The sequence below is a fragment of the Barbatula barbatula genome (assembly GCF_947034865.1).
Source record: "Barbatula barbatula genome assembly, chromosome: 9".
NCBI classification, from domain to species: Eukaryota; Metazoa; Chordata; class Actinopteri; order Cypriniformes; family Nemacheilidae; genus Barbatula; species Barbatula barbatula.
The window spans coordinates 8,389,783-8,415,482 of record NC_136772.1 but is presented as its reverse complement, the minus strand read 5'-3'; the positions used below and the strand labels follow the sequence as shown (position 1 = coordinate 8,415,482).

The 25,700-nt window shown below is 37.9% G+C and overlaps 2 protein-coding genes across 3 annotated transcripts in view; one reads left to right on the top strand and one right to left on the bottom strand.

The window, feature by feature from the left end:
- Window positions 1-5,903: 5,903 nt before the first annotated feature.
- Window positions 5,904-25,158, top strand: LOC306898276 (phospholipase D1; the record flags this gene model as incomplete). The annotated part of the gene is made up of 26 exons (XM_079463620.1): window positions 5,904-6,060; window positions 6,154-6,284; window positions 6,453-6,598; window positions 6,899-7,016; window positions 7,243-7,308; window positions 8,075-8,133; window positions 8,235-8,327; window positions 8,778-8,930; window positions 9,053-9,202; window positions 9,720-9,803; window positions 10,746-10,827; window positions 10,966-11,076; window positions 12,640-12,849; window positions 14,957-15,188; window positions 15,580-15,711; window positions 15,912-16,037; window positions 17,585-17,703; window positions 19,955-20,068; window positions 20,215-20,325; window positions 21,033-21,118; window positions 21,210-21,323; window positions 21,643-21,692; window positions 21,992-22,126; window positions 23,080-23,233; window positions 23,594-23,711; window positions 23,993-25,158. 26 exons carry the CDS (start codon window positions 5,904-5,906, stop codon window positions 24,215-24,217), a joined length of 3,276 nt encoding a protein of 1,091 aa, XP_079319746.1. The 3' UTR covers window positions 24,218-25,158.
- Window positions 24,563-25,700, bottom strand: part of nalcn (sodium leak channel, non-selective) — a 67,810-nt gene continuing 66,672 nt past the window's right edge. The window contains exon 46 of one of the 2 annotated variants that reach the window (XM_079463619.1): window positions 24,563-25,389. In XM_079463619.1, the coding sequence (XP_079319745.1) occupies window positions 25,247-25,389 (143 nt within the window). In that variant the 3' untranslated portion in view covers window positions 24,563-25,246. The remainder of the gene's footprint in view (window positions 25,390-25,700) is intronic. The other variant, XM_079463618.1, reaches the window with a different exon arrangement.

Here is a 25,700-nt window from a genome sequence, read left to right as displayed (position 1 = left end):
ACGTGACCGGTGCCAGCAGAGTGGATCTAGCAGCCCGAATCACATTTTTTTTAACATTTTATAAATATAAGACATATTTAATGGAAGACCTCAAAGTATGCATTAAGCCTTAGGAAGAAAGTAAAAACGAACAGCGCTAAAATTCCTGAAAAGCACTTAAAGTACATTTATTTTATTTTAACTCGCAGCTAAATTGTGAGTATTCGTGGGTGAAACAAATAAGGAATACACGTTAACAGTAAGACTTTACACAGTCATTAAACTTATAAAAATACATTGCAATGTCGGGTAGTCCTGCGCGGTTTCACTTTATCTAGGCTACCTAAATCTATTTATTACCTTATCTAAACATATTGTAAGCAATAAAAATTATTTATTTGAGAGACTACGTGGAATATTTGTATTTTAAAAACAAATATTTTAGGCCAGTGCCTTAAAGTCACAATTGCAAGGTTATAGTACAAAAGGTCAATGTGTGTTCACAGAACAGTATCTTTTTGATTATGAGTGATAATGGTCAACTGGAAAGGTTTTTTCTCAACTCAACAGTTTTATTGTTTAAGCATATGAAGTGTTTACTTGATCTGTTTAATTTGTTTTTGGCTGCTTTGTTTCATTATTATAGAAAGGTGTACATTACAAAAGGTGTGTCTTTCATGACCGATGATATTGTCTTCTTGAATGCACAGACGGTCAGATATTTGATATGTGGTGTCAGTGTGTTGCAATGATGATTGTCCAACTGCTGACACATCACTCAACACAAATACTGTAGCATTCCAGCAGCCAGTCCGCCACTAGTCCCATCTCATGAGGGATGACATCACAGAGATAAGCTGTAGCTGTCCTGGTACAAACATTTCAAACACTCACACCAGTAGCAGAGCTTCACACTATCAATAGAGGCTTTGAGCGTACACTGAAACCATTCCCTTGTTTCCCTATGACACATTGTAAGAGCTCTGAATGGAACTGGCCAGTCGTATTGCTGACATAATTCGACGAGGAAAACAGGCTCACAAACTCCTCAAGTTAACGGAAAGCAGTTTTGTAATGTCTTGTCTCTAAGGGAGAGTTAGGAAGTTTGTCAGTGTGTTCTTCCTTCGCCGGCTTCAAAGACAAGGTAAGAACTCTTTATATTTCCTTAGTTTGCCTTCCCGCTGTTCAAAGTGTCAGTCTTTCCCCCACTTCCAACATTATAATTCACTGTAATGAAAGAATGTGCAGGTATAGTAGTGGTTGATTTATTCTTATCGAGAGCATTTGCTCAATAATGTGTTCTATTACCTGCTTAATGAATTGCCTCTATTCCGTTTCTAATATCACAGAATGGAGACACACATCATGTCTAATTACACCACAAACTAATAACCTTATTTAAATTGCAGTTGTCGCACATGCTTTTATTGTAATGACAATTTGAGGCCTAAGTAAATGTACGAACTTGGATCTCCCACAGATCCAATCGTATACAACGTTGTGCTGTGTACTAATATTGAGAGTATTGAATATACGTAACTCTATTATATTACCTAAATGACTAAATTGATACAGATTGCAGTAGATGCCATGTTTCTACGATGGCAATATGAGCCATGACTAATGATAACCAAGGATATTAAACTAAACGAAGAACTATTAAAATTCAGTCGTCATTTACAACTATTGTCAGTGAAGTCAGACTTACTGAATTCTAAAACAATCACAATAATTGATAGAAGAAACAGTTTAATTTAAATTTCAACTATGTTTGTCAAAACACAGTTTGTGCATACCTTCTTATCATGGGGGGTATCTGGTTATGTGACATTCCGGGTAAGTTAGGTTAGCTGATAACCTCAACTTTTGGTTCCAAAAAAAGAGACAACTTTCTGGGTATGTGAGTATCCGAACTCACTCTCTGAATAAAACAAGGTTATGTTCCAGGGTTAGTTCATTTTAAGGAAACATTACTAAGCTTCAGGGGTTGTATTTGCATGTGTGCGCTTTTGATGAGCGTCAAGTGGGCGTGGAAGCACAGATTACATATAATGTATTATAATTTTACAGCAATATTACAATAACATTTCCAATCTCACTGATCACAATTCAGCATTCACAACAAATGTTATTATTAACTTTATTATTTAACCTTTTAAAACGAAATGTTATTATTAAACTAATTTAAGGCTTTATGCATTTATATTGAATACTGTTTATACTTTGAATTAGGTTTATTAAAACATCTCCAAATAACACTGGATGTGTATACACCTTACAATTTGAAGTATACTTTAACTGCAGAACAATTTATTGAGCAATTGCATATCATTACTCTTGTCCACTTATTAGCCAATATTTGATACATTGGGTCAAGGATTTTGTGGACTAAAGGTCAGAGAGCCAGACTCAAAGGTTGCAAGTTCAATACCCAAGTTGGCAGGTTTCCAAGGCTTTATTAGGTAACCCCAAAGGGTTCACATGGCAAACTGTTCACATATTTAAATTCTTATTATAACTTATCAATTTATATAATAAAATACACCAAAAGACTTAAAAATGTCTTTCTGATCCCGGCAGACGGCAGACCTTCATCCTCTAATGCAAATGAATTATCATGGTAAGGGTGGTTATCACAAGGCAAATTAAAGGAGTCTTCCTTAATATGACTACATCAGCAACTGTTAAAAATAAACCAAATTAAAGTCATATTTTTGTAAGGAACAAAATAGAGGTTCAATATACAGTCTACACAATTAGCAATGTGATTAAATACATGTAAAATACACTGGTAAAAAACCAAAAACATAGGTAAAATAATGGTAGTTGTAAAGATGTTGTAAAGTGTTAGTCATTTTTATGGCATGTTTAGAGCAAAGATAAACAATAGTTTTGTAATAATTCCAATAAAAGCTGTGCTTTTCAGGTGGATTGTGGGATTGCATACTCAAAAGTTACAGTGCTCCGTCATTGTTAGCAGTATTTCCTCCACTTCGTTCGAAACCGATGGTAAGACTTTCTTGCTAATCTGTACAGGAAAATGTATAGAATTTTGACGATTGTGGCAGAAAATATAAAGCTATTTACACAAAAGTTATTTGTGTTGATTTATTTGTCAGGACTCTGTCATTCCTGTCTTGAGTTCTCTATCTCACTGGGCAGATTCATGACATTGCCACGTCTTTCGGGTTTCTGTTGTGTTATGTGTGGAGACACGTGGCTTTATGTTGTTACTTGGCGCCACGTGTCCTCCTGTGATGTCTCTCAGCCCCACCCTCCTTTCTCCCGTAATTGTTTCATTAGGGTTTCATTCCCATCATCTGCTCTGTGTTTCACCCTCGTTAGGGTTTTATTCCCATCACCTGCTCAGTGTTTTTCCTGTTCAATCTCGTTAGGGTTTCATTCCCATCACCTGTCACCACTCTCCCCATGTAATTACTCCTCATTAGTGTCTCCCTTTGTATAGTTCCAGTTTCCCTCTGTTCAGTGTCGGTGCATTGTCTAATGTATGTTTATTTACTATGTTTGGATAGCGTCGCACAGGTATTGCGCACCTTTTATACCTGTCCTCGTGTTTGTTGGATTTCCCTTGTTTCAGTTTGTGAAATTATTATTTCAATTCCAAGATTCTTGTTTTGTTTGGTCCCCCTCGTAGGAAGTGTTTGTTTTCTAGTGTTTGTTTATGTTTTCCCCATTGTGGGTTTTTGATTTAATAAAAGCCTTTTACGTTAACCCTTCGTTCTGCCTGCATCTGGGTTCTGTCCAAGCCATTTCGTGACATTATTTTACATTGACCCTACCATTGTGTTGCAAACTGGGGTTGGACATACATTATTCATTTTATCCAGTAAGTACTTCAGTGCAGGCATTGTTTTGAATCACAGCTACAGAAACAATAGCAAGTAAACTATTTTAAAGTTAATCCTACAGAAAAGTGTGAACACTAGCAAAACAACCGCACAAGTTTAGGGTTCAGTCTATTCCAGTTTAAAATCAATATTTTTCCAATTTTGTTGTCAACAAAAGGGATGCAGAAATGACACACTTCATTGTTGGTTGGGAAAATCGCACATGTGCTTAACTCCTCCCCTCATTGTATAGTAATCTGTGACCCCTTGCCTTGGCCATTAGAAAGATTCTCAGTCGTAGGGAGCAGTGACAGGTGAAATGAAGCACAAAAAGCTCTCTCTCTCTCTTGCACACACACACACACTGAAAAGAAAAGAGTATGTGTCAAAATATCTTCTAGGTGAAAAACAGTACATACAAGGAGCTTATTTCTTATTATTTCTCTTATTTTGTGTGAGAAAAAGAAAGTATTTCTCAAATAAGTACAAACTATTTTTAAATAAGTGAATCATCAAAGGGTATAATTCATCCAAAAATGAAAATCCTGTCATTATTTACTGAACCTCAGATTGTACCATATACATGTCTTTGTTCTGCAAAGGAAGGAAGATATTTAGAAGAATGTCAGTAACCAAACAGATCTCATCCCCATTTACTGCCATAGGTTGGGAAAATAATATGGGAGACAATTGGGCATGAGATCTGTTTGGTTACTGTCATTCTTCCAAATATATTCCAAATATAGTAATAATTTCCTATATGTTTATCAGATTTGAAAAAATTGGAGTGAATGATTACAGAATTTAAATTCTTTGGTGAACCATCTTTTTAATAAACTCTGACAGATCACACTGTTTTCACTCACCAACCTGATTTCATTAAATCATGTTTAACATTGTTTAGTTTAGGAATAGTTTTTATGGGCCATGACATTGCGTGATATCCAGCCATTTCATCACTTTCATGCCATTTGACCCTGACCTTTCCTTTCTGTTATCATTACGTGTACTGTCAGATCAGAAAAAAAATCCATGTCTGTCATCCTTTCTGGGATCACAAGACATTACGTCCCCGTGTTCTCTGATGACGGGTCTGTCACTTTGCATTTGGGCCAGTGGCTTTGGGGCTGGTCAGAAGAGAGGACAGAAGCCCCTCATTAACTGATTACCCCCCCCCCCCATATAAATACCAGAGAGCTGTAACCAACATTCAGCTGTTAAATCCATATTTCATGCATTTTGCATATGGGGGCAATTATCAGTGACCGAAAATCAGAATGCACGTTTTTTATGCATATTTAGCAGAAACAACAATACCTAAATGTCTAGAAGGGGAGTCAGTGTTAACATAAAGGGTGTAAAGGGAGCTGATGTTTTGGTTGTTTGAATTTATTTCTGTGTTACTAATAGAGGTAAATGTTAATTCAGTGGATAGTTCTCTCAAAATAAAAAAATCAGCATGTCATCGTTTATTTACTCTCATGTAATTTAAGACCTATACTGTATATGACCCTCACAAAAGAAGATTTGAGAAATGTCTTCGTGGTTTTGTGTCCATACAATGGAAGCTGCTAACGTAAGGTTGTGTAAACTCATAAACCAGCATTCTTTAAAATATCTTCTTTAGCTTTTTGCAGGAGAAAAAAGTTATTATTTTCATAAAAAATTTAAAATAAAATATTTTTTGGGGGGGAACTGTCCCTTTAAGTTCTTTTGACTTAAAAATGTTATTATGTAGAAATTAAATGAATTTGAAAACTGTCATATCTATATATAAAATGTCATATTTTATTTCATACAATTATATATTTTTACTGAATACACATTTCCACATCAACTTGACGAACTCCCACTGTTTAACTTAAAAAATTATCCTTTAATGTTGTTAATCTCTCCCTATAGCAGTTTTGTAGACTGCTTATTATAGGATAAACTGTTAAATACTCCCTCCTTTGTAATTCGCTTTGAGAGCTATTAAATAAATGTAAATCTTTTAAAATATATTTACATATATTATTTGTGTGCGGTGTTGAATGAATGTTGATTGATTTTGCAGATGAAAGTCCTTAAGTAAAAATGTCTCTGAGAGGCCGTCAGAGGCCGCCTAAACTGGAGCGCCTGGAGTCGGTCATGAGCCAGTTCTCTGGCAGCCTGGACCATGATGAACTACAGGATGACCCAGAAGAGCTGGACATGAGCTGTCAAACTGACCTCTATGGCAGTAAACCCCTGGGTCAGTGTGTCTTCTCTTTAATCAGTGACCTCATAGGACGGCTGACCTCTCATAATCACAATAATGACGTTGAAATGATATGATTGTTTTTAGAAGCAAGGGCCATCTCCTTTCAAGCAATATACAACTTTCTTCCATTTAAATCTATGGATGGTGTTATATTTCTTGAAGATGTGCCGATCATGGTGCAGGTGACGGAAGTTGAAAGATTCACATCCACAAGGGTACAAATCTATTTTCTCTAAACAGTATATATTTATAATAACGAATAATGATACACACTGTAAAATACTTGTCTCCATATGTATTGTGTCTCTATTCATGAAAATCTTAGGATAATTAAATGAAAACTTATTCAATTCAAGTTCTTGTTTCTTGAAATGAATCCATAGGTGCTGAATCCGAACCTGTACACTATAGAGTTGTGCCACAGAGACTTCAGATGGAAAATCAAGCGCCGTTTCAAGCACTTTCAGGCGCTTCATCAGGACCTGCTCAAATTCAAGGCCCTCTTAAAAATTCCCCTGCCAAGTCGAATGTAAGCTCCGTAAATTTCATATACTTGCCAAACACTCTCACAGATGCAACACAGCCCCGAAAACACAATCCATCCGACTGCTCTCTCTATCACTAAATGTTTTCATTTTTCAGTTGGGTGTGCTCAATTTGTCCCAGATGTATTCTTGTTAGCACGCTCTGAAAACCCTTTTCTCAACTTCACTGCACTGTTCCGTCCGATGGGCGCTGAAGAACCTCTCAGATAATCAAATCAGTGGTGGTTTCATGCAAACAAGACCCAAATTTTGTTACATCTGTGAATATTTTCTCTTTCTGACAGGCACTCTGTCAATAGGAGGTCATTCAAGGGCTGCAGAAGATTTCATGGAGAACACATACCTACGTTACCACGGAGACCTGATGCCCTAGTCAAAGAGGAACAGCTCATGAACAGAAAAGTTTGATCTTTTTTATTGATACTTGTTTTAACAAAACAATTTAAATTGTCATGGCCTGTTAATCGTTTTACCAGACACTTTGTTACACTACTTATCTCTTTAAGTAACTGCAATGCTACACAATATCTGATTAGAAGTTAAGATGGTGTAAATGTGTTCACATTTAAAATTTCTATACATTATACAACATATAAAGTTTCTTCCGGTATCTCGTTTGTTGTAACAGGTGCAACTAGAAGACTATCTGAGGAATATATTAAAAAAGCCTTTGTACAGGACACATCCTTCAACGGTTAGTCACAGATTGACTTACAAAATGTACACTGTCCCTTTCTGATGCATTACTCTGGCAGTACCATTGAACAGTGAACATTATCAAATACTAATTTTGAAATCGAAACTGAATGATTACCGTATTCATAATGGTATTTACAATAAATAGTATTCCAGGGTGCTTCAAGTAATACAACGTTTCTTTCCTGATTCACAAAATATGACATTTATTGTGATTTGTCTGTATAAAGGTAAAACAAGTTATTGTATAAGTTTCCCTTATATACGGTACTAATCAAAGTGCATTTGACCAGCACTGCCTAGGCATTTTTGTTGTTGTTGAAAATACGCATTGTTCACAAGGTGGCAGAAGGAAGGTTCAGTCTGGAAGTCTACCTGCTGTGTCTCTGCTCATTAAAACAGGCTCTTTTGAAGAAAAAGCCTCTGAGAGGTGATTCCACACTTAATTCAGTGGTTCACAGGCTAATACTCTGACAGTCACGTAATTAATATTCGTTTCCACGGCTAATTTAAGGGAAAATGTACCCGGAAACATTCGCACCCTGCTTCAGTTTCCACCTCGAGCTGGACCATACATTTCGCAGCAGATGGCAATTCTTTTTTTCCATTTTCGCCACAATAACTGCAAGGTACCACGGGTATCTAAAATATTGATAAGCATATTTGTAATGAACTGGTGTCTGGCTCATAAGCATTTGCCTTAAAGCTGGTTCAAGGCTTATTGATGCCAATTAACTACATAGTGTGTTTGAATTTCATTTCAGCTTGAGTTCCTGGAAGTGAGTCAGATCTCATTTATCCGGGACCTGGGACCAAAGGGAATGTAAGAGAATAATTATTATATTTATTTCATATGTAGACCAGAGTCTTATTTTATACCTGTGCTGTGCAAGTTATGTTTATTTTTATATGCATTGACAAAAGTGAAGGTCTAATTCTAAAGAAATCAGGAGGAAACACGTTCCCTGTGTGTTACTGGTGTGGATCCAACAGCGTCTGTTACCGTTGGTCCAGAAGGTGAGAACTTTTGCAAATTTTCCCATAATGCTCCTAATCACATTTTTTAGACACACAATCTTTCTGAGAAAACGTCTTCGCTGAACAGCACATGATCTTCATTTCAAGGTTTCACATGTGATGGTGTAGAAAAGACACCAAGCCCTGAAATGAATATTGGCGAATAACAGATTCTGATGTTGTGCAGACGGGAATGTTATTGTTTTTTTTCTTTTCCAAACAGCTAACGTTTCACTTGCATAATTCGCACGGCCCTAAAAAGCAAACACTGACGATTCGGCTCCAATTGAATTTTGCTGCTCAGGTTGCGGCCTTGCGGGCCATCGGGTCGAGGCGTGTCTTCTGCTGCGCTTATTTACTTATTTAGGTTATGATTATGTTTTCCCACAGCCGATGGAACGGCTCTCCTTCTTGTTTCAGCTCTCATGTGGTGACTGCTTCATGTTTCAGATGGCTGGTGGTAAAAGACTCCTTTGTTCTCTACATGAGGCCGAAGGATGGCCAAGTAGGTACCGTGATGCTGTACGATAAGGGATTTCACATCAAAATAGGGACCAGAGAGACCGGAGTCAGACACGGAGTAACTGTTGAGAATTTATGCAGGCAGGTTGAGATGATTTCATTCAATTTCATCATTGTTAATGAAAATTGTCTACCCCAATGTCTTATAAAGTAAGGTTTTTGCCTAAAGGCTAATAAAAATTTTCTTTGATTTTTTTTAACAGGGCACTCACTATTAAGTGCTCTACATATAGACAGGCTCGCTGGTGGGGTCACTCCATAGATGAGTTTTCTCAAATGTTTGGGCAGGACTATCTGAGAGAAAACCGCCATGGGTCATTCACACCTATGAGAGAAAACACTACATCAAAATGGTGAGAAATTATGTTATCACATGAATATTTAAAGGATCGGCATGTCAATTTATTCACAGCAATGCTAGCAGTTTAAGAAAATAAGTCAAGTGAACACAGCCTTACATAGTGAAGCATTATGTTTATTATCTTAGAATGAGCTATTTCTATCTACATACACCCCGGGTCCCCTTCCATGGAATTCACCATGTTGTTTCTACAGTAGCCCTAAACGGACAAACTGCTCTACAGAGCGTGTTACATAAATATGTGATCTCCTTCAGCAAAGAAGCAAAAAACACTTCACAAGTTCACTGCTAGATGCCACTAAACTTCATACCCTGGACCTTTTAATATACAGTAATAAAGCAAGTTAAAAAAAAAAAACTTGATACTTTTTCTCAATTTCTTTTGCATTATATATATTTTTTATTGATCTTTCTTGTCAACATGCAATTTATGCCAGATTTTTTGTTATCAATCTCTGTAAAGTATTCTGTCACACTTCTTAAATGAAGCACACTGTGCATCTTTGAAGGTTTGTCAACGCAGCTGGATACTTTGATGCTATAGCAGATGCCCTGGAAGGTGCAAAGGAAGAAATCTTCATCACAGCCTGGTGGTACAGAATAGAATGAACATCATGTATCTATCATTTCAAATTCTGCAAGTGTTTATTTGGCTAACATTGATGTGTCAGTGATCATTTTTTTTCTATTGCAATTAATTTGATGGCTGTGCGATTTTCTGCAACCAGTAAGTATGGACCTGAAGTATAAAGATTTGATTGGACAGTAATCCTCGCCTTCCTGCATATGTTTGGCCAGTGGCCGGTGGTCACCTTAATCAGATTGACATTGACAAGCTCATTTAGAGTCTATAGAAATTAAACTTCATTCCGTTTCGACCCAGCAAGGTAAACAAAGTAATTTTGTACATTAAACATTACACAATAATAATAGAGTGTAAATTATTATATGTGTTAAATGGATTATCCATGTATTAAATGGATGCCAACTAATTGGGACAATAAAGACCTTTCTTATACCCCTAACCTTACCATGTACTTTATTATTAAACACCTATTAGCCATTTTTTATATTTTAATTTTGTTGAGAATAATGGACTGTATGATTTGATTTGTGATGTGAAAATGTAGTTCGGCAAAAGGCGAATTCAATCTTGCGTTCATTTGTAGCATCAGAACTACTTGTCACGCGTTTTACTAACTACACCCCTGAAGCTACTGGAGAAGAGACGTTGTTTTTACACTAAATGTTATTTCCTTGGGGAGGAACCACTCACATCTGCCCATGGGTAGAGCAGATCTGAGATATTATACGTCCATTAATAAAACTTGGGTGCGGGACCCAATCTCCCCGGCCCATGTGCACCTGCATACCCAGACGATACGCCACTGACCGGTGGTGCATATACATTTTGTGTAATATTTAATGTAATCAAATGTTTGGTAATTTGGTTTAGTCATTTGGTTTAATGAAATCTATTGAGATTTTCTTTTTTAAAACGGGTTCACTGGCATTGGTTTTGATTTGGTCCTCAGGTTGAGTCCAGAAATCTTCCTCAAGCGACCAGTGATGGATGGGAACATGTGGAGATTGGATCATGTCCTCATGCGCAAAGCAGTGAGTATGAACATCTGCTTAGATCTGGACTTCAGCCAGTTTCATTTTGCCTCTCACCACACCTCACGGTTCATCCAGTTCTATATCTCATGTTTTCTGGTACCAACAGCAGTTTAACAACATTTGGCTTTTGTTTAGCAACAAGGAGTGAAGATCTTCGTCCTGCTTTACAAAGAAGTGGAGGTAGTGATGGGTCTCAATAGTGAATACACAAAGAAAACACTCATTGGGCTTCATTCAAACATCATGGTGAGTTAAACATTATGTCAAACAATGTAAAACACTGAATCATAGCCAAAATTGACTGCATTACAGAGGGGACCTGTCTTTCCACATCAGCTTCTCAATCACCCACCACAGGTTCTTGACTAGTACATCTACTCATGTCTATCATTCCATCAAAACACATCACCCATAACACAGGGGTGCCTGGCATGCCCACAACCTCTAGTGATAGGAATAGCATGTTACTTCGATCATGTTTGCCAGATCCTCTCTGGTTTCATGAGAAGGATCTGTAACCATACAGAGTCGGTCAGGTTGTTCCTCTCTGATCGTCTTTGTAAGAGCCCTGGGCTGTGAGTTTGCCTCCTCCCCTGGTGCCATGGAGCTTATATGGCAACACAACGCTGCGGTATTCATCACCATAGCACCTCTGGGCAGCGAGGGATTGACGCACAGTCACATTATTTTATTGGAGTGATGGTTGAGTATGGGGCAGCGGAGTGACACTGGGAAGTGGCTTGGGATCCACACCCCAAGGACACGAGCGGTAGAGCAGCTGGATGGAGGTATTCCTGGGCCCTGGTGGTGTAAAATTTCTGCTTGGGGCGGTGTCCTCCGGAGGCTCCACCGAAACTGGTAGAGACACAGCTGTAGATGTTTTCGAACCTCAACAATGGTTGACACTACTGTATCCACATTGTGATGTTATTTTTGGTCTACGATCAGTTGTTTTTAAATATGTCATTTAGTTCGATTCACCAAAAATGTATGTTAGGCTTCATTAAAATATTTACTTAACTTTCAGGCTGATTTTAGAAAATAATTAGTGTACTGCTTGCAATCCAGTATAGAAGCTCTACGGAAGACATAGACAACTCGGGTTCAAAAGGAACTTCAGTTTACCACTAAATAAAAATAAATCAAGAAAATGTATACATGCCTCAAAAAAATTTATATATCGTTGATGTTTTTCTGAAAACTTGTATCTTCATACTTTTCGTTTTTTGCCCTGTTTTACATAACTTTAAACAATTTAAACACTTAAACACTAAAACATATTGTTATCACTTCAGAAGTAAGTACTGTTATTTTGTTTCTTTCAGTTAATTTGTTCAAAAGCAAGTCGGCTGCATTGCATTGTGAATTTCAACCCAACATTGGGCCAAAAGGAGATTAACCCAACCGTTGTGTTAAAGTAACCCAGAAAATGTTTTACAATATATTTGACCCAACAATGGGTTAAAATAACTCAGCATTTTGGGTTGGAAACAACCCAGTGTAGGTAAAATTATGGTTGGTCACTTTTTGACCCAGTGCTGTGTTGAAAAATAACCCAGCACTTTTAGAGTGTGAGATGCTGGGGTGTGCTGTAATTTTATAAATTTGTACCTTCAGTAGTTTATCTGGGCATCCCAAGCATATCGAACATTTCCACACTGTTCTACATACTTGCTTCTGCAGCAATAGTATAAAAAGAATGGCAGTGTTCTGAAAAACCCCTCCATTTTCATTTTTATTAATAAAAACGTGTCTTGTGAGATTGAGGAATATCCACCTGATGAGCTGCCCGTCTCTGTTGACTGACAGGTCATCCGACACCCCGATCACATGCCGTCCACAGCACTGCTCTGGGCCCACCATGAGAAGTCAGTGGTGATTGACCAGTCGCTGGCTTTCCTGGGAGGCATTGACCTGGCCTATGGAAGATGGGATGACTCTCAACACAGGCTGACTGATGTGGGAAGTGTCAGAAGAAGCCCACAGCCCAGTCCTGCTCTGTCTCCCACTTTTACTCACGTAAGATCAACACTGTCATTATTATCATTTATTACTTGAGTTCTACAGCAACACAATGCAAATAAAGATAAAGTTTTAAAGTTCATACGGAAATGCAGAGTAACATTTTTACCACCTGTGACCATCAACCTGGTAATTAATAGTTGTATTCAATAAGTAAAAAATCTTCCATGTCTTGATTATTAGATCCTTCAAATCCCAGAATTTTTGCATCCCTTGAGGGATGAAAAGAGAGAGTAGCGTGTGGATCAGAAATAGATGATATCACTGGCTGTTAAGTCACTGCTCCTTCACTGACGCATAAGTGAATTGGACAGGAAAAACTTCTTGTAAATGTGACCCATGGAGAGCGATGGCCCAGTGGTCTTGCGATGTTTGTCAACATCAGTGTTTGCCATGCTATTGCCAGCTGAGTGTTTCTGATATCTGTCAAAGATCTCAATGGGGGAAGCTGAAACGCACCTGACAGCTGCCCACGAAAGCTTCATCAGATCATGTGCACCGATACATCAGTAATGCTATTAATACCAGTACTATAGTACTATCAAAATACTGAATGTCACTACTGAAATATCACATTTATTCATTCGTAAAACTGGTTTTATACTGTTTTTTATGCACACTCTTACTTTATAAAGCTTTTATCCTAAGTGACTTCCAATGTATACCCTGGGATTTGAAAGCATGACTTCTGAATTGAAATTAGCAGACACCTGCATTTCAAATACCTTTTCTAAGTGTCCATAAGGCCAAATGTGTGCACTGTTAAAGATGCACGCGTATATTTATATGCTTGGCGTGGTAAAGGGATGTTCTGTCATCATTCACTCCCCCTCTTGTCATTCAAACCTGTATGACTTTCTTTCTTCCGCAGAACACAAAAAAAGATATTTTGAAGAATGTTGGTAACCAACACCGGCGGTTCCCATTGGCGAGCATTGGTTTTGTGTCCATACAATACAAATAAATGGGTAGAACTTTCATTTTTGGGTGAACTGTCCCTTTATACTCTATGTTGAAAAGTGATCAATGTGTATAGTGAATGATACAAACATTGATAAGCTAACCTAAATCATAACGTTTTAAATGTTCTATCGGTCTTAACAATAGTGATAGAAATAGAGACTGGTTTCAGCTGTAGAGTTGCAGGAATTGATTTTGTGGCTGATGATTTGGGAACAAACGTAAAATTGCAATTATGGAGCATCTGGGGCACTTTGAAGGGCATGTGGTTGATAATTCCAGCCCTCCTCTCCGGGTCCTTCCTTTTTCTGGCCCCCAGAGACTTGCATTAAACATAAAGGCTCTGCATGGATGAGTGATTCAACAAATGACGGGCCACTAAATGGGAGCTTTATTTCTCCTGTATGCCACCTCTCCCATCCCGCTGCCTACCTGCCTGCCTTTGTGTCATTAAATATGGGTCCAAGCTTTTAAATAAACATGATTTCAACCCTTTAGATGAAGGCACTTATTGCATTTACTAAGGGGCTTCCCTTAGCATGCTTGACTGACTGTATCTATCAATGCGGGGTTTCTCAACTGTAAAATCTTTGCTAATATACATGAAACTGTTACAGCTGTTGGTCTAACCTTTCAAAACGTCTCCTTAGGAGCACGGTGATATTTGCACTTAATAAAATTATGCCCACCAGGAGAATAGGGCTCTGACGTTTGCCATTTGTCAAGTCTTGGCCGCTATGATCCCCGTGAGCCATTAACTCGCACACTTCAGAGGGCATTTTACCCTGTTTCTGACTCCACCCAACACGCGGAGTCGCTTTCGCTAATGTTAAAGCTGTGGTTGATGCCACGCGGGTGGCCATTACCACTCGCTGCGTATGGCAGAATGAGAGCTCAGTATATCAACCATAGATGAAACATTTACTTTCATGGTGTTCGTAGTATGTACTTCATTAAAAATAATATAATAAAATAATAATAAATAATAACCCATAATCCTTTTCACTACAGAGCAAAATGACTTCTCGGTTGACCTTTCAGCAATGTAAAGAGTAAAGTTCAAAATGTTATCTACTTTTTAATCTCCTGGACCCGTTTGACATCTTTATTTTAAATCATTGTGTTTTTTGTGATCCTGTATCAGTCAGTGGCCACAGTGGAGGAGGATGAGGAGATGAAGTTTAGCGTGGTGGGTGAACGGGAAAAAATAGGAGATTTATGCTCGGTGGGGGATCCACAGGAGAACAGTGGGAGCTTCACCCTTCCCATGATGGAGGAACAGGGAGAGACCAACATGAGCCTCACCCTGCCCAAAGAAAGACTAAAAACCCCCTCAGAGGAGAAGAGTCGCAACAGTCCTGATGGATCTGATTACAGTAAGAGAAATTAAGCTGAATGAATGTGACCTCAGGTTATGAGATATGATTGTATTTTATATACACAACCTCATTTTATTATGTGCAACTAACATAGACAGAGCAGGGCCCTGTCTTAACTTGAAGATGGAAAATCTGGCCACCATTTTGTTAGAATGGCCCAGTGACATTTGTTCTGAGAAAAGGTTTTGCAACATTTGTTTGCAGACGTTTGTTGTCTAATTCAATGTTGAACAGACATTTTGCATGTGTGGGGTTTGTAAAAAAAGGAACATGGAGCGTGTTTGATACTCATTAGTTTTGCTACTGTTGAAATGCATTTGTCCAGAACAGAATCTTTGATCTGATGCATACATAATAGATACTGTGTTTGTGTGTGTTCTGTGTTTAGAATATTACAATAGCAGGAATAGTCTTAATTCCAGGACACAGCTGGCTCGGGAATGTTACACTAAGAGTTTGTCCCTCCATTCAAGTGACTCATATTATCTTGGGCTGCATCACTCTCTCCCTCTGCCTTACGGTCAGTATATATAAACAGACAAATTCATTTGACACATGAAAGCAATCATACACACACAGCCAAACACATCACTTTCATTACGGTTTGACTAATAGACGAAATATGTTGTGACAGTCTTATCTTAGTTGCCCCCTATGAAAGATCTCTGAAGATTGCTATTTGGAACTGATGTATTAGAATCTATTTCGGATCTGTTTTAGAGACCAGTTCCCTCAGAAGTTACGTGGGCAGTTCTGAACTCTGTGGAGAAACTCGTTTCTGGCATGGCAAAGACTATTGCAACTTCATTCTTAAAGACTGGGTCAAACTCAACAAACCGTTTGACGGTATGTCACATTCACACTGAATTAAACACCATTCTAAGCATCGCTGCAGTATGACAAACCAGAGCTGAATTCTTATTGTTTTATAAAAAATGTGTTAAACGACGGCATTCATGCACCCTCATAATCTTTAATCAAAAAGGTTGATCTCCTCCCCCCCTCGAAACGATTTCTCATCACTACCTGTCACGGGGAATGGTGCGAGGGCAGAGCTTTTTCATGGGAGGGTGCCGATGGTTAGCCCGGTGGGAAATAATTCACGATTGACTGCAGACTTGCATTCAAATCGGCCTCCATTTTGTCAGCAATGCCCATCTTCTGGGAAATCAAGTATCGTCCTACATTTTCTCTCGACTCAGAAGCTGTATACTTGGATATACAGCCGCGGAAAAAATTACGAGACCATCCCAAATTTTCATTTCAAATCAGTATTTCTAGAGGTCATTCCAATCCAGTTTTCAACAAAATCAAACCTCAGGAGTGACAAAGTCATCCAATAGAAATGTGAAAGACTGACGGCATGACAAGACACATACAAATGTGAGAAAAATCAAGGTTATCACATAATCATTTTTTCTAACTTTTCCTAAATACATAAATATTACTTTTTGTATTGCTTAAAAGTGGATATAAACGTTTTCTCAAAAAATACACAGCATCGTTTCTCCAGTTTCCATTTTCTGCAAATAGAAACAATATTTTAATTTGAAATGTAGTAGAAATATCTTCTTAGAAATGACCTCAACATTACCTATTACCTATTACATTGTAAAATCAGAAAATTTCAGTCTCTGAAAATGGTCTTTTAATTTTTTTCGCGGCTGTATTTCACGATACGGAAAATAATACTAACATTACTTTCATTTCATGACGACTTAAAGAAATTTAGAAATTTAAAAAAAAAAAAAGTTTTACCTGTATTATAAATTTTGCACTGCACTGTATTGCATTGTATTTTAATGTTAACAGAAATGTCTGTAAAATAAAAGGATCGTGTACTGGGAGAAAATTAAAAGGAATTTTCAATTTTTTTACAGTGTACACACATTCATATTTTTGCCATTTTTCTTTGTTAAAGTGCAGCTCAAGTCCTTAATACAAACTAACAAAAAAAGAAGAAAAAACAAGACAAAAACTGACAGCTGTACCACACACAATGATGTCTTCAGCCAAACCATCAAATGAATCAAAACTCTGTAGCACAGGACTGAGGAACAGAAAACATGGAAGTTGTTTCTCTCATTCGGCTGTCGGTATGGGGTTATTTCTCCATCTCTATTCTTTCTTGAGTGGGAGATAACTCTATTTTTGCAACTCTGCTTTGTAAAACTGAAGTCCTGTTTCCTCACATACAGTAGTATCAACAGGGTGGGACACAGCAGAAGTGGAGAACACTGATAGATATGCTGTATGAATACGATGGTGTGGATTGTCAAAGCTTGTGAAAGAGAAAGGTCTCCGTAATGGCTTCAAAAGGCCTATAGGTCATTTCTGTACGATAACTTGGCTAATGTTCCTTAATATGTGATGTTTATTTTTCTCTTGTTAAGATTTTATTGATAGGTATAAGACACCACGGATGCCCTGGCATGATATCGGGGTGGTGGTCCATGGGAAAGCTGCGAGAGATATCGCGAGACATTTTATCCAAAGGTGGAATTTTGCAAAGGTAGGAATTTTTTCCTGAGCAATACATTTTTTTCTGCTTTTAAAGAGTAACAAGACTGATGAAAATAATAAATGTGAAGTCACACTTCGCACTGTTTAGAATATGACTGTCAGTCATATAGGTTTGAATATTCAAATCAACTTTTTATAATAAGCACCGCCTCCATTCAGAGCCCTAATGCTGACTAAAGATCAGAGAGTACCCGAGGTTTCAAGTCTTATGGACAAACCATCTTTATTAGCTTGAGCTTAGCACCCCCTGCAGTTGTTCTTTGTGTCCTGTTCTGAATGCCATCAGCACTCAATGGCCGCCCACTCTCTCAGCCCCCTTTTTGGAGCAATTAGAGGCCTTTTTACTTTGATTGTTCCGTAATTGAATTGGTTTGAGGCCTGTATGATTTCCTTTGGATTATGCCAGTCATATTTCAGGCTTGGCTTCCGATCAGACGCTCGGCTGGTGAATAATTAAAGGAGAGGAAGCCAGGTGTGTGTGTGACAAACAAAAGGCAGTTGAATGCCTCTGATGAGGTGTTTAGTGGAAATGAACATTTACGCCTCAGAGATAGACTGGTCTCATTTATATACTTTGCTGTTGATTATGGAACATTCACAACAAAGAAAGAGTTGAAAAGAGAACTGATCGGTCAGCGATTTGTGTTGGAGACGTTATGAGAAACATGAATTGTATTGTATTTTATTTTGATGATGACTTCCATTTTGCATGATATTTAATAAACTTATACAACTAATGATATTTCATCTCTATGAGATATGAAAAATGTACACGCTCAGAGTTCGCGATTTCATAGCTCGGGAGATTTGATCGAGTTCTCTTTTAAGACCAAAAGTTTATTGTATAGAGCTGTTTATAATGTAGAATAGATTGTATAGATAAAATAATCTGGGTTTGGAAACATCTGAGGAGATTTTATGTTGGAATCTTCATTGGTTCTTCAATGAAACATGTCTGAGATCTCCATTAAGCTATAGAGCAACATCTGAGCAAAACGCTTTTCTTTCGAAATGTATCCAATTGAACAGCTCGTATCTATTATCGTCCTATCAAATAGTAGCCTACATCTGGGATAATGTTTTTACTAACTGCAATATAGACGTTTCAGCGGCACCTTAAATAAATGTTACAGTATGTGGCCCAAACTTGACATCCGGTAGACCTCCGCAAAGAATCGTGTTTTTGATTCTTTGTAGTTTTAATTCAATGTAATACAATATACAATAAAATAATAATATAAATGAATACTAACATATAATAAATTGTTAATAATAACCAAACACAGACCAGAAATATACTTCTGGGCCAGGCGCGTGTGTCTATACATAAGGTATTTAGAATTGATATCGGTGGTCCACACTCCGACCATAATGATCACACATATGAAACATAGTGTAAATTGCTGAAACTCAAATGAACTGAATTAGTTCAAGTCCAGCTTTCTTTTTAAGAACTGCGATGATTCAGACATGTGATTCACTATCAAGGTCACTAGAGTTATGAGTATCACTTGGGCATCTGCCAGCAGCCCGTGAGCAGAGTTAATGTTAGTTCTCCCTCATCAGGGCTCGATGGATTTTAATCAACACATTACGCCAGTTGTTAATTGCCTGAGAACCATCTGTTTATAAGCACACGGCCCAGATTACCGCTTGCCCACGGTGTAAGATGACATGGCGCACAGCTCGCTAATTTGCACCGCGAGCGCCTTCTTCAACAGGGGTGAAAACGTCAAACAAAATAAAACTTCAAAAAACTTCACTTAAGAAATGATTTTTTTACCAAACACGAGAGTGAAGGCCAAGTTTTTGGTACATCTAGAATGTACCAAATACTCTGAAAACATAAAAAAAGACAATATTCTTGCGTCCGTGTGTTGATAATTGTTATAGGATGGCGAAACAGATTCCTTCGTTTGCACGGAAACAAAGCTTGTCTCATGTTCAAACGACATTTGAACCCGGTTGAAAACAGTCTGAGTATAGGACAATAGCCATTTAAAACCCAACTTTGCACACTTACGGCCATCAATTTATTGTAATCAGCAGCACTGTCTAAGACCAAACCGAGACTTTTGCCTCAACAAAGCCCTTCGTTTCTGGGGAGTGGAGGTGGCAAGCATGGGTTGATGGTCAGCCCCAACAGGCTATCTGGATGTGGCACAGTAATTAGCGCTCTTTAGGGGTGTGATTTTGGAGTCAACTGTCTGATCCCAATCAACTCTCCTTTTATTTGCTAGTTGGTGAAGAAGCGGTCGGGGGCGACGTGCTACCCCTACCTCGTGCCCAAGTCTCTCTCCGCACCCATGGTGCCAGCCGAATATGATGGCAGATCCACCCGGGGTAACGTTCAGGTGAGAAATCTACATGTGGATTTATTGTCTACGTGTTTGATCTGCAATGCGCATTGTTTTAAGAATAAGAACATTTTCGTCCAAATGAAACATGTGAAATTAAATGTGATATTTTCTCTTTTCCCCAAACAAATAAAAAACGCAAGGTTTTGAGGTCTGTGTGCCAGTGGTCTACAGGCTCAAAGGTCCATGAGGAGTCGATTCATTTAGCTTATATATCGGCCATCCAGAACAGCAAACATTTTATCTACTTAGAGGTAATGCTTCAACGTAACATAAATGATGACGTCCTGTGTTAAAGTTCACCCAAAAATGATAATTCAGTTTTTTATGCCGAACACAAAATAGGATATTTTGCAAAATGTCTCAGTGGTTTTGTGTCCATGCAATGGAAGTCAATAGGGTCCAATGTTGTTTGGCTACTGACATTCTTCAAAATATCTTCTTTTGTGTTTGGGAAATGAAAGAAAGTCATACAGGTTTGGACGAGGGTGAGTACATGTTAAAAGAACGTTTGCTTTTTAAAAATATTATTAAGCTTAAAGGGATATTCCACCCAAAAAATATTTTATATATTACTCAACCTCATGTCATTCCAGACATGTACATTACCTTGTTCTGATGAACACAAAGCAAGATATTTTGATTCCTGGGGCACCGTTGACTACCATAGTAGCATTCAAATGGTAGTCAAAGATGCCTCTGAACTGTTTGCTTTCCCAAATTCTTCAAAATATCAAAATATTCTTCTGATTTCTGTTCAACAGAACAAAAAATATACCATATTTTTCTTCTATAATGATAGTCAATTATGCTTTATACAGAAATGTATAACGGTTTGTACCAACCGGGGGAGTAATTCATTTTGGGTGGACTATCCCTTTAAGATGCAAGAAGCTAGAAGTGGACATTATGTTCTTGTTTCATTCACATGATATGTCTTCTTATCATCTTTTGATCTCAGAATCAGTTCTTCATCAGCTGTGCTGACAAAACCATCCACAACAGCATTGGAGATGCGATCACAGAAAGAATCCTGCGAGCGTACAGGTGCGAGCGGTGTGACGATGCTTACGTGTGTATACAAACATACAGGAAACATAAATGTGAGGCTGTAACTCATGTTATGGCTCGGCCACAGGGAGAAGAAGACATTTCGTGTCTATGTGGTGATGCCTCTGTTGCCAGGCTTTGAAGGTGACATCTCATCAGGGGAGGGCCAAGCCATCAAAGCAATCATGTACTTTAATTACAGGTAATAACCCTCCAAACATGCGTCTTCTCTAATCACCAAACTGCCACAATTAAGGACAAAAAAGCAGCCCGAACGGGCGCTTGCAGTAAATGACACGTGTGTAATGTAGAAACAAGAGATCCTGCTCCTCACACGCTGCAAAGAGACAATTACATCCCCACCCTGCAGTCTCAACACGGGCCTTGATACCGCAAGAGAAGCGGAGAAGCGTGCTGTGGGGTTCAGGGAGGGATGTGATTGGTTAGTTGAAAGGCAATGGACGTAATTGGTGAAAGACAGGAAGTGTTTGGAAAATGAAATCTCTCTTTTTTCATCACAGGACAATGTGTCGAGGGGAGCACTCGATTGTTGAGAGGCTCAAACGTGTGAGTAAGTAGACCTGTAAACGTATATATACTGTATATGCAGTGAGTAACTCAAATATTTATATTATAATTCACCAAAAATATGAAGTGTGTATTAAAAATATAATGTGTTAATTAAATAATTATTTAATATAAGTGATTCCAAAATACTTTATTTACGAAGCCACTGGATTATTTGTAAGAGTGATACCAGAACATCTGAAGCAGTATATGTTGTTTGTATGCTGTTGTTATGATTATAATTCATTATAAGAAGACCAAAAGAATTGCCCGATGTGTTTTTATACATATTTCTCAATGCAGTGGCAGATTGCTGGATCAAGTACATCTCATTCTGTGGCCTGCGCACTCACGCTGACCTGGATGGGCGTCTGGTCACTGAACTCATTTACGTGCACAGCAAGCTTATGATCGTGGACGACTGCACAGTCATTACTGGTCAGACACACTGCTCACAGAGCACATGCACAAAACCATAGTAGAGGAAACCTTCCTGACTTGATCCTTCCTTGAAACTAGAATTTTAAACATCTAATGTCATATGGAACGTTTCCAACCTATTATTCAGACTATATTTTCATATTTGAGTAAAATTATTTTGATTTATTTAGTCGTTTAAATCAAATTAACTACAATGTATATGTAAATGTAATGAATAATACTGTTCATTATATCATTATATACAATCGGGACCTGAACGGTTTTAGTGGTCTGTTTTCCATTACTAACAAAAACATGTTGCGTGTATTATGAAACGTATTATAAAACTGTGGAATATTAATGTTAATAAATTAGTATTATTCTATATGTATAGTATTTTGCATAAGGGTTGGTATAAATCCACATTTGCCAAATGTTTTAAATGTAATCTCCCTAAAAATAATAATCATGTGTAATATATTTATGTTCTATGCATATTTATCTATTTTTCAAATCAAGTAGCCCGACTGTACAGCCAAACCGATGTCTTCCAAAACCAAAACATTTTATTTACATTGTTCACAACGTCTCTGCCACTTCTTGCCACTAGAGTGCACTGCAGCCAAAGAAAAACACGTGTAGTGCGTATGTGAGCAGAATAACAAACGTCAACAGATGTTTATGAAAGGCGTCACGTCTGTCTCCTCACCACAATGCATTTAATGCATTATTAAAATCCGATTTAACGTCGCTTAAATCCTGTTTGTCTCTATCAATTCCAATTATCCCATCATCCGTAAAAACAGGTTTTGAAGAAGACATGTGAAAAATGTCCTTGAGGCTCTCTGGAGAGGTCACTCCCAAATCCAGATCTAAAACACGTTCCTCACACTTTACAGGCGTTAGCCATGCTAGAACCAAAGTGAACCTGATGTTAGAGCAGTCATTTGATAAGTGCTTGTGATTTGTAGGCTCTGCGAACATCAATGACAGGAGCATGCTGGGAAAGAGAGACAGTGAAATGGCTGTGATTGTTGAAGACACAGATTTCCAGCCCTCTTTCATGGATGGAGAGGATTATCAAGCTGGCAGGTTTGCTCTGTCTCTGCGAAAAGAATGCTTCAGGTTTGCTTTTCACATAGCTTCCGTCATATTTACATTTCGCATAACATGGACAATGGATGATTATATCTTTGTTCATACAATAAAAAATATATTATTATTGTTTGCATTGCTATAATTAAAATAGTGGTAATGTGAAAAAAAATTGTAAATCCATCGTATACAAAGGTTAAGAGTTTGAATCCCTGGAAAGACATGCTGTTAAAAATGTATCGGTTGAGCGTCTGCATAATCCATATAATGTAAATGTAATTCAAATGAATTCCTTTGCTTTACGTATTTCACATTGTGGGATGGTTATGTGTGCTCTGTTACATTACAAGCTTTAAAACTGATGTGTGAAATCTATTTCTGATATTTAAGGCTTGTTCTTGGCTTGCTGGGAGACTACAGCATAGACATCAGTGATCCCATCAGTGACAGATTCTACAAGGAAATCTGGATGGTGACCGCTGCCAAGAACGCTAGTGTGTATGACAAGGTAAATACATCAATCAAACCCCTAAAGGGTAACAGCCATAGAAAAGTGCACTGGAAAGTCTACTGGCGCTGACCTTCCGTATAAAAAGGGCTCCCAACAGCCCTTGATTCATTCCTAGAAAAGAGCTTCCTTTATTCACTGATCTAAGAATTGAGATTAACTGACTCGGTCAATACAGCGAGACGTTTACCCATACATGTGGACTGCTTGAATCAGCATTTTGTCTTATCTTTGAAATGGCTGATTCACCATTGAAAAGCTTCGATTTTTGGTGTTTTCAGGTCTTTAGATGTTTGCCCACTGATGCAGTTCTGAACTATAAGATTCTGAGGGACTACATGTCCCGGCCCTGCATGGCTACTGAGGATCCTGCCCAGGCCTCTGTGGAACTCAAGAAGATACGTGGCTATCTGGTCCAGTTCCCTTTATACTTCCTCTTTGAAGAGAATCTCTTCCCTTCTTTCAACTCTAAAGAAGGAATCATGCCTATTGAGCTGTGGACATAGGACGCGTTGAACCTTTGAAGGATCTTGATGCAAGTCATCTAATGTGCTGTACCCGTGTGTGCTGTCAATCGCATGCATGCTTCTGAGGAACCCTTGGCATGAGCACTACCCCTGTTGCTGTCACGTCTCAGACAGCGTTGTGTGCTTAAACCTTCTGCTATATTTTTTGTCCTTTAGTGTTTGGTCCTCGCAGGAACGTCAAATATACTGTGCATGGACAATACAGCTGCTGTTAATAATTAACCATGTTTTTTCTGTAAATATTTCTTTTTATGTTCATACTTCTTTTCTTCTGTTTCTGCAAATTAAAATAGACAATATATACAAATCAATATCAACCCCGTTAGGTAATATCACAGACTTTTAATTTAAAATCACATAATATTTGTAAATTGCAGTTTCATTTTTACAAAATATATTTAGCATATTATTTCAATTATTCTTATAATTTAAATATCACAAACACATAATCTACATACATTCACTGTCTTGTCATAATATCAGCAAGTGTCTGCATGTTATAAACTCTGAGTCCACTCTAATACAACACAAGATAACAGTGAACTTAACAAACATAATACGCTTATAAATAATAACATTCCGTGAGACAACGAAGACAAACAAAGTGAACTGTATGGCTTTGGTTAGGTTCACATGAAGCGAAGTTTATATCTTTAACCTTTATATTATAAAAATTTTCAGATTATTAGACTTTTGCATTAAACTTCCTGAGAACACCTTACAGCATCTTTCAATATTACCATGTGACGTTCTATCTTAACCATTTACATCTTAAATCTCTCAACACTAGAGTGAGCTTAAACAAATGTAACATATCTTTAAATCTAAATACCGTAGGCAAGAGGTGACTAAAATCTGTAATGGTAGTGCTTTAAGCAGCATAGAAGCACCTACCTGAAGCTAATAGAAAAGATCATGGCTTATCTAAAAAACAAATACAAACATAAACAATCTTAGCAAGCCAGGTTTCTGCTCCTCCTGCATAAATTGTGCACACATTGTTTCGCTTCAAATATCAATGAGGTCATCGCCGCTTTCATCACTTTCCACAGTGAGTTGACGGGTCCACCACTTTTTGACTTCGGACCCCGAGGAGGCTTCATCACTTATGAGGTTCATCTTACACACCATGGACTTTACGCTTGTGCGCCCTGCGGAAGCAACACAAGGCGATATTACACGAGTCACGCGCAAACCACGTTACTCCCACTCGCTCGCTTTGATGTGCAGAATTCTTGGTGTTGCATTTTAACAAATGTATTTTGTTATACATGGGTGGCGACAGTTTTTTCCATCTGCGAGTTATTAAATTCAGCACTAGAAACTAAATGTGATGTGAAAATGAATTTATGAAAGCCTTTCATGCGAGCATTGTTTACGTTGTCAATTTATCATCAGTTGTCAGTTTGGATAAAAACAACTGCTAGTACGTAAATGTAATGCTCTCAGTACACCAACTGAC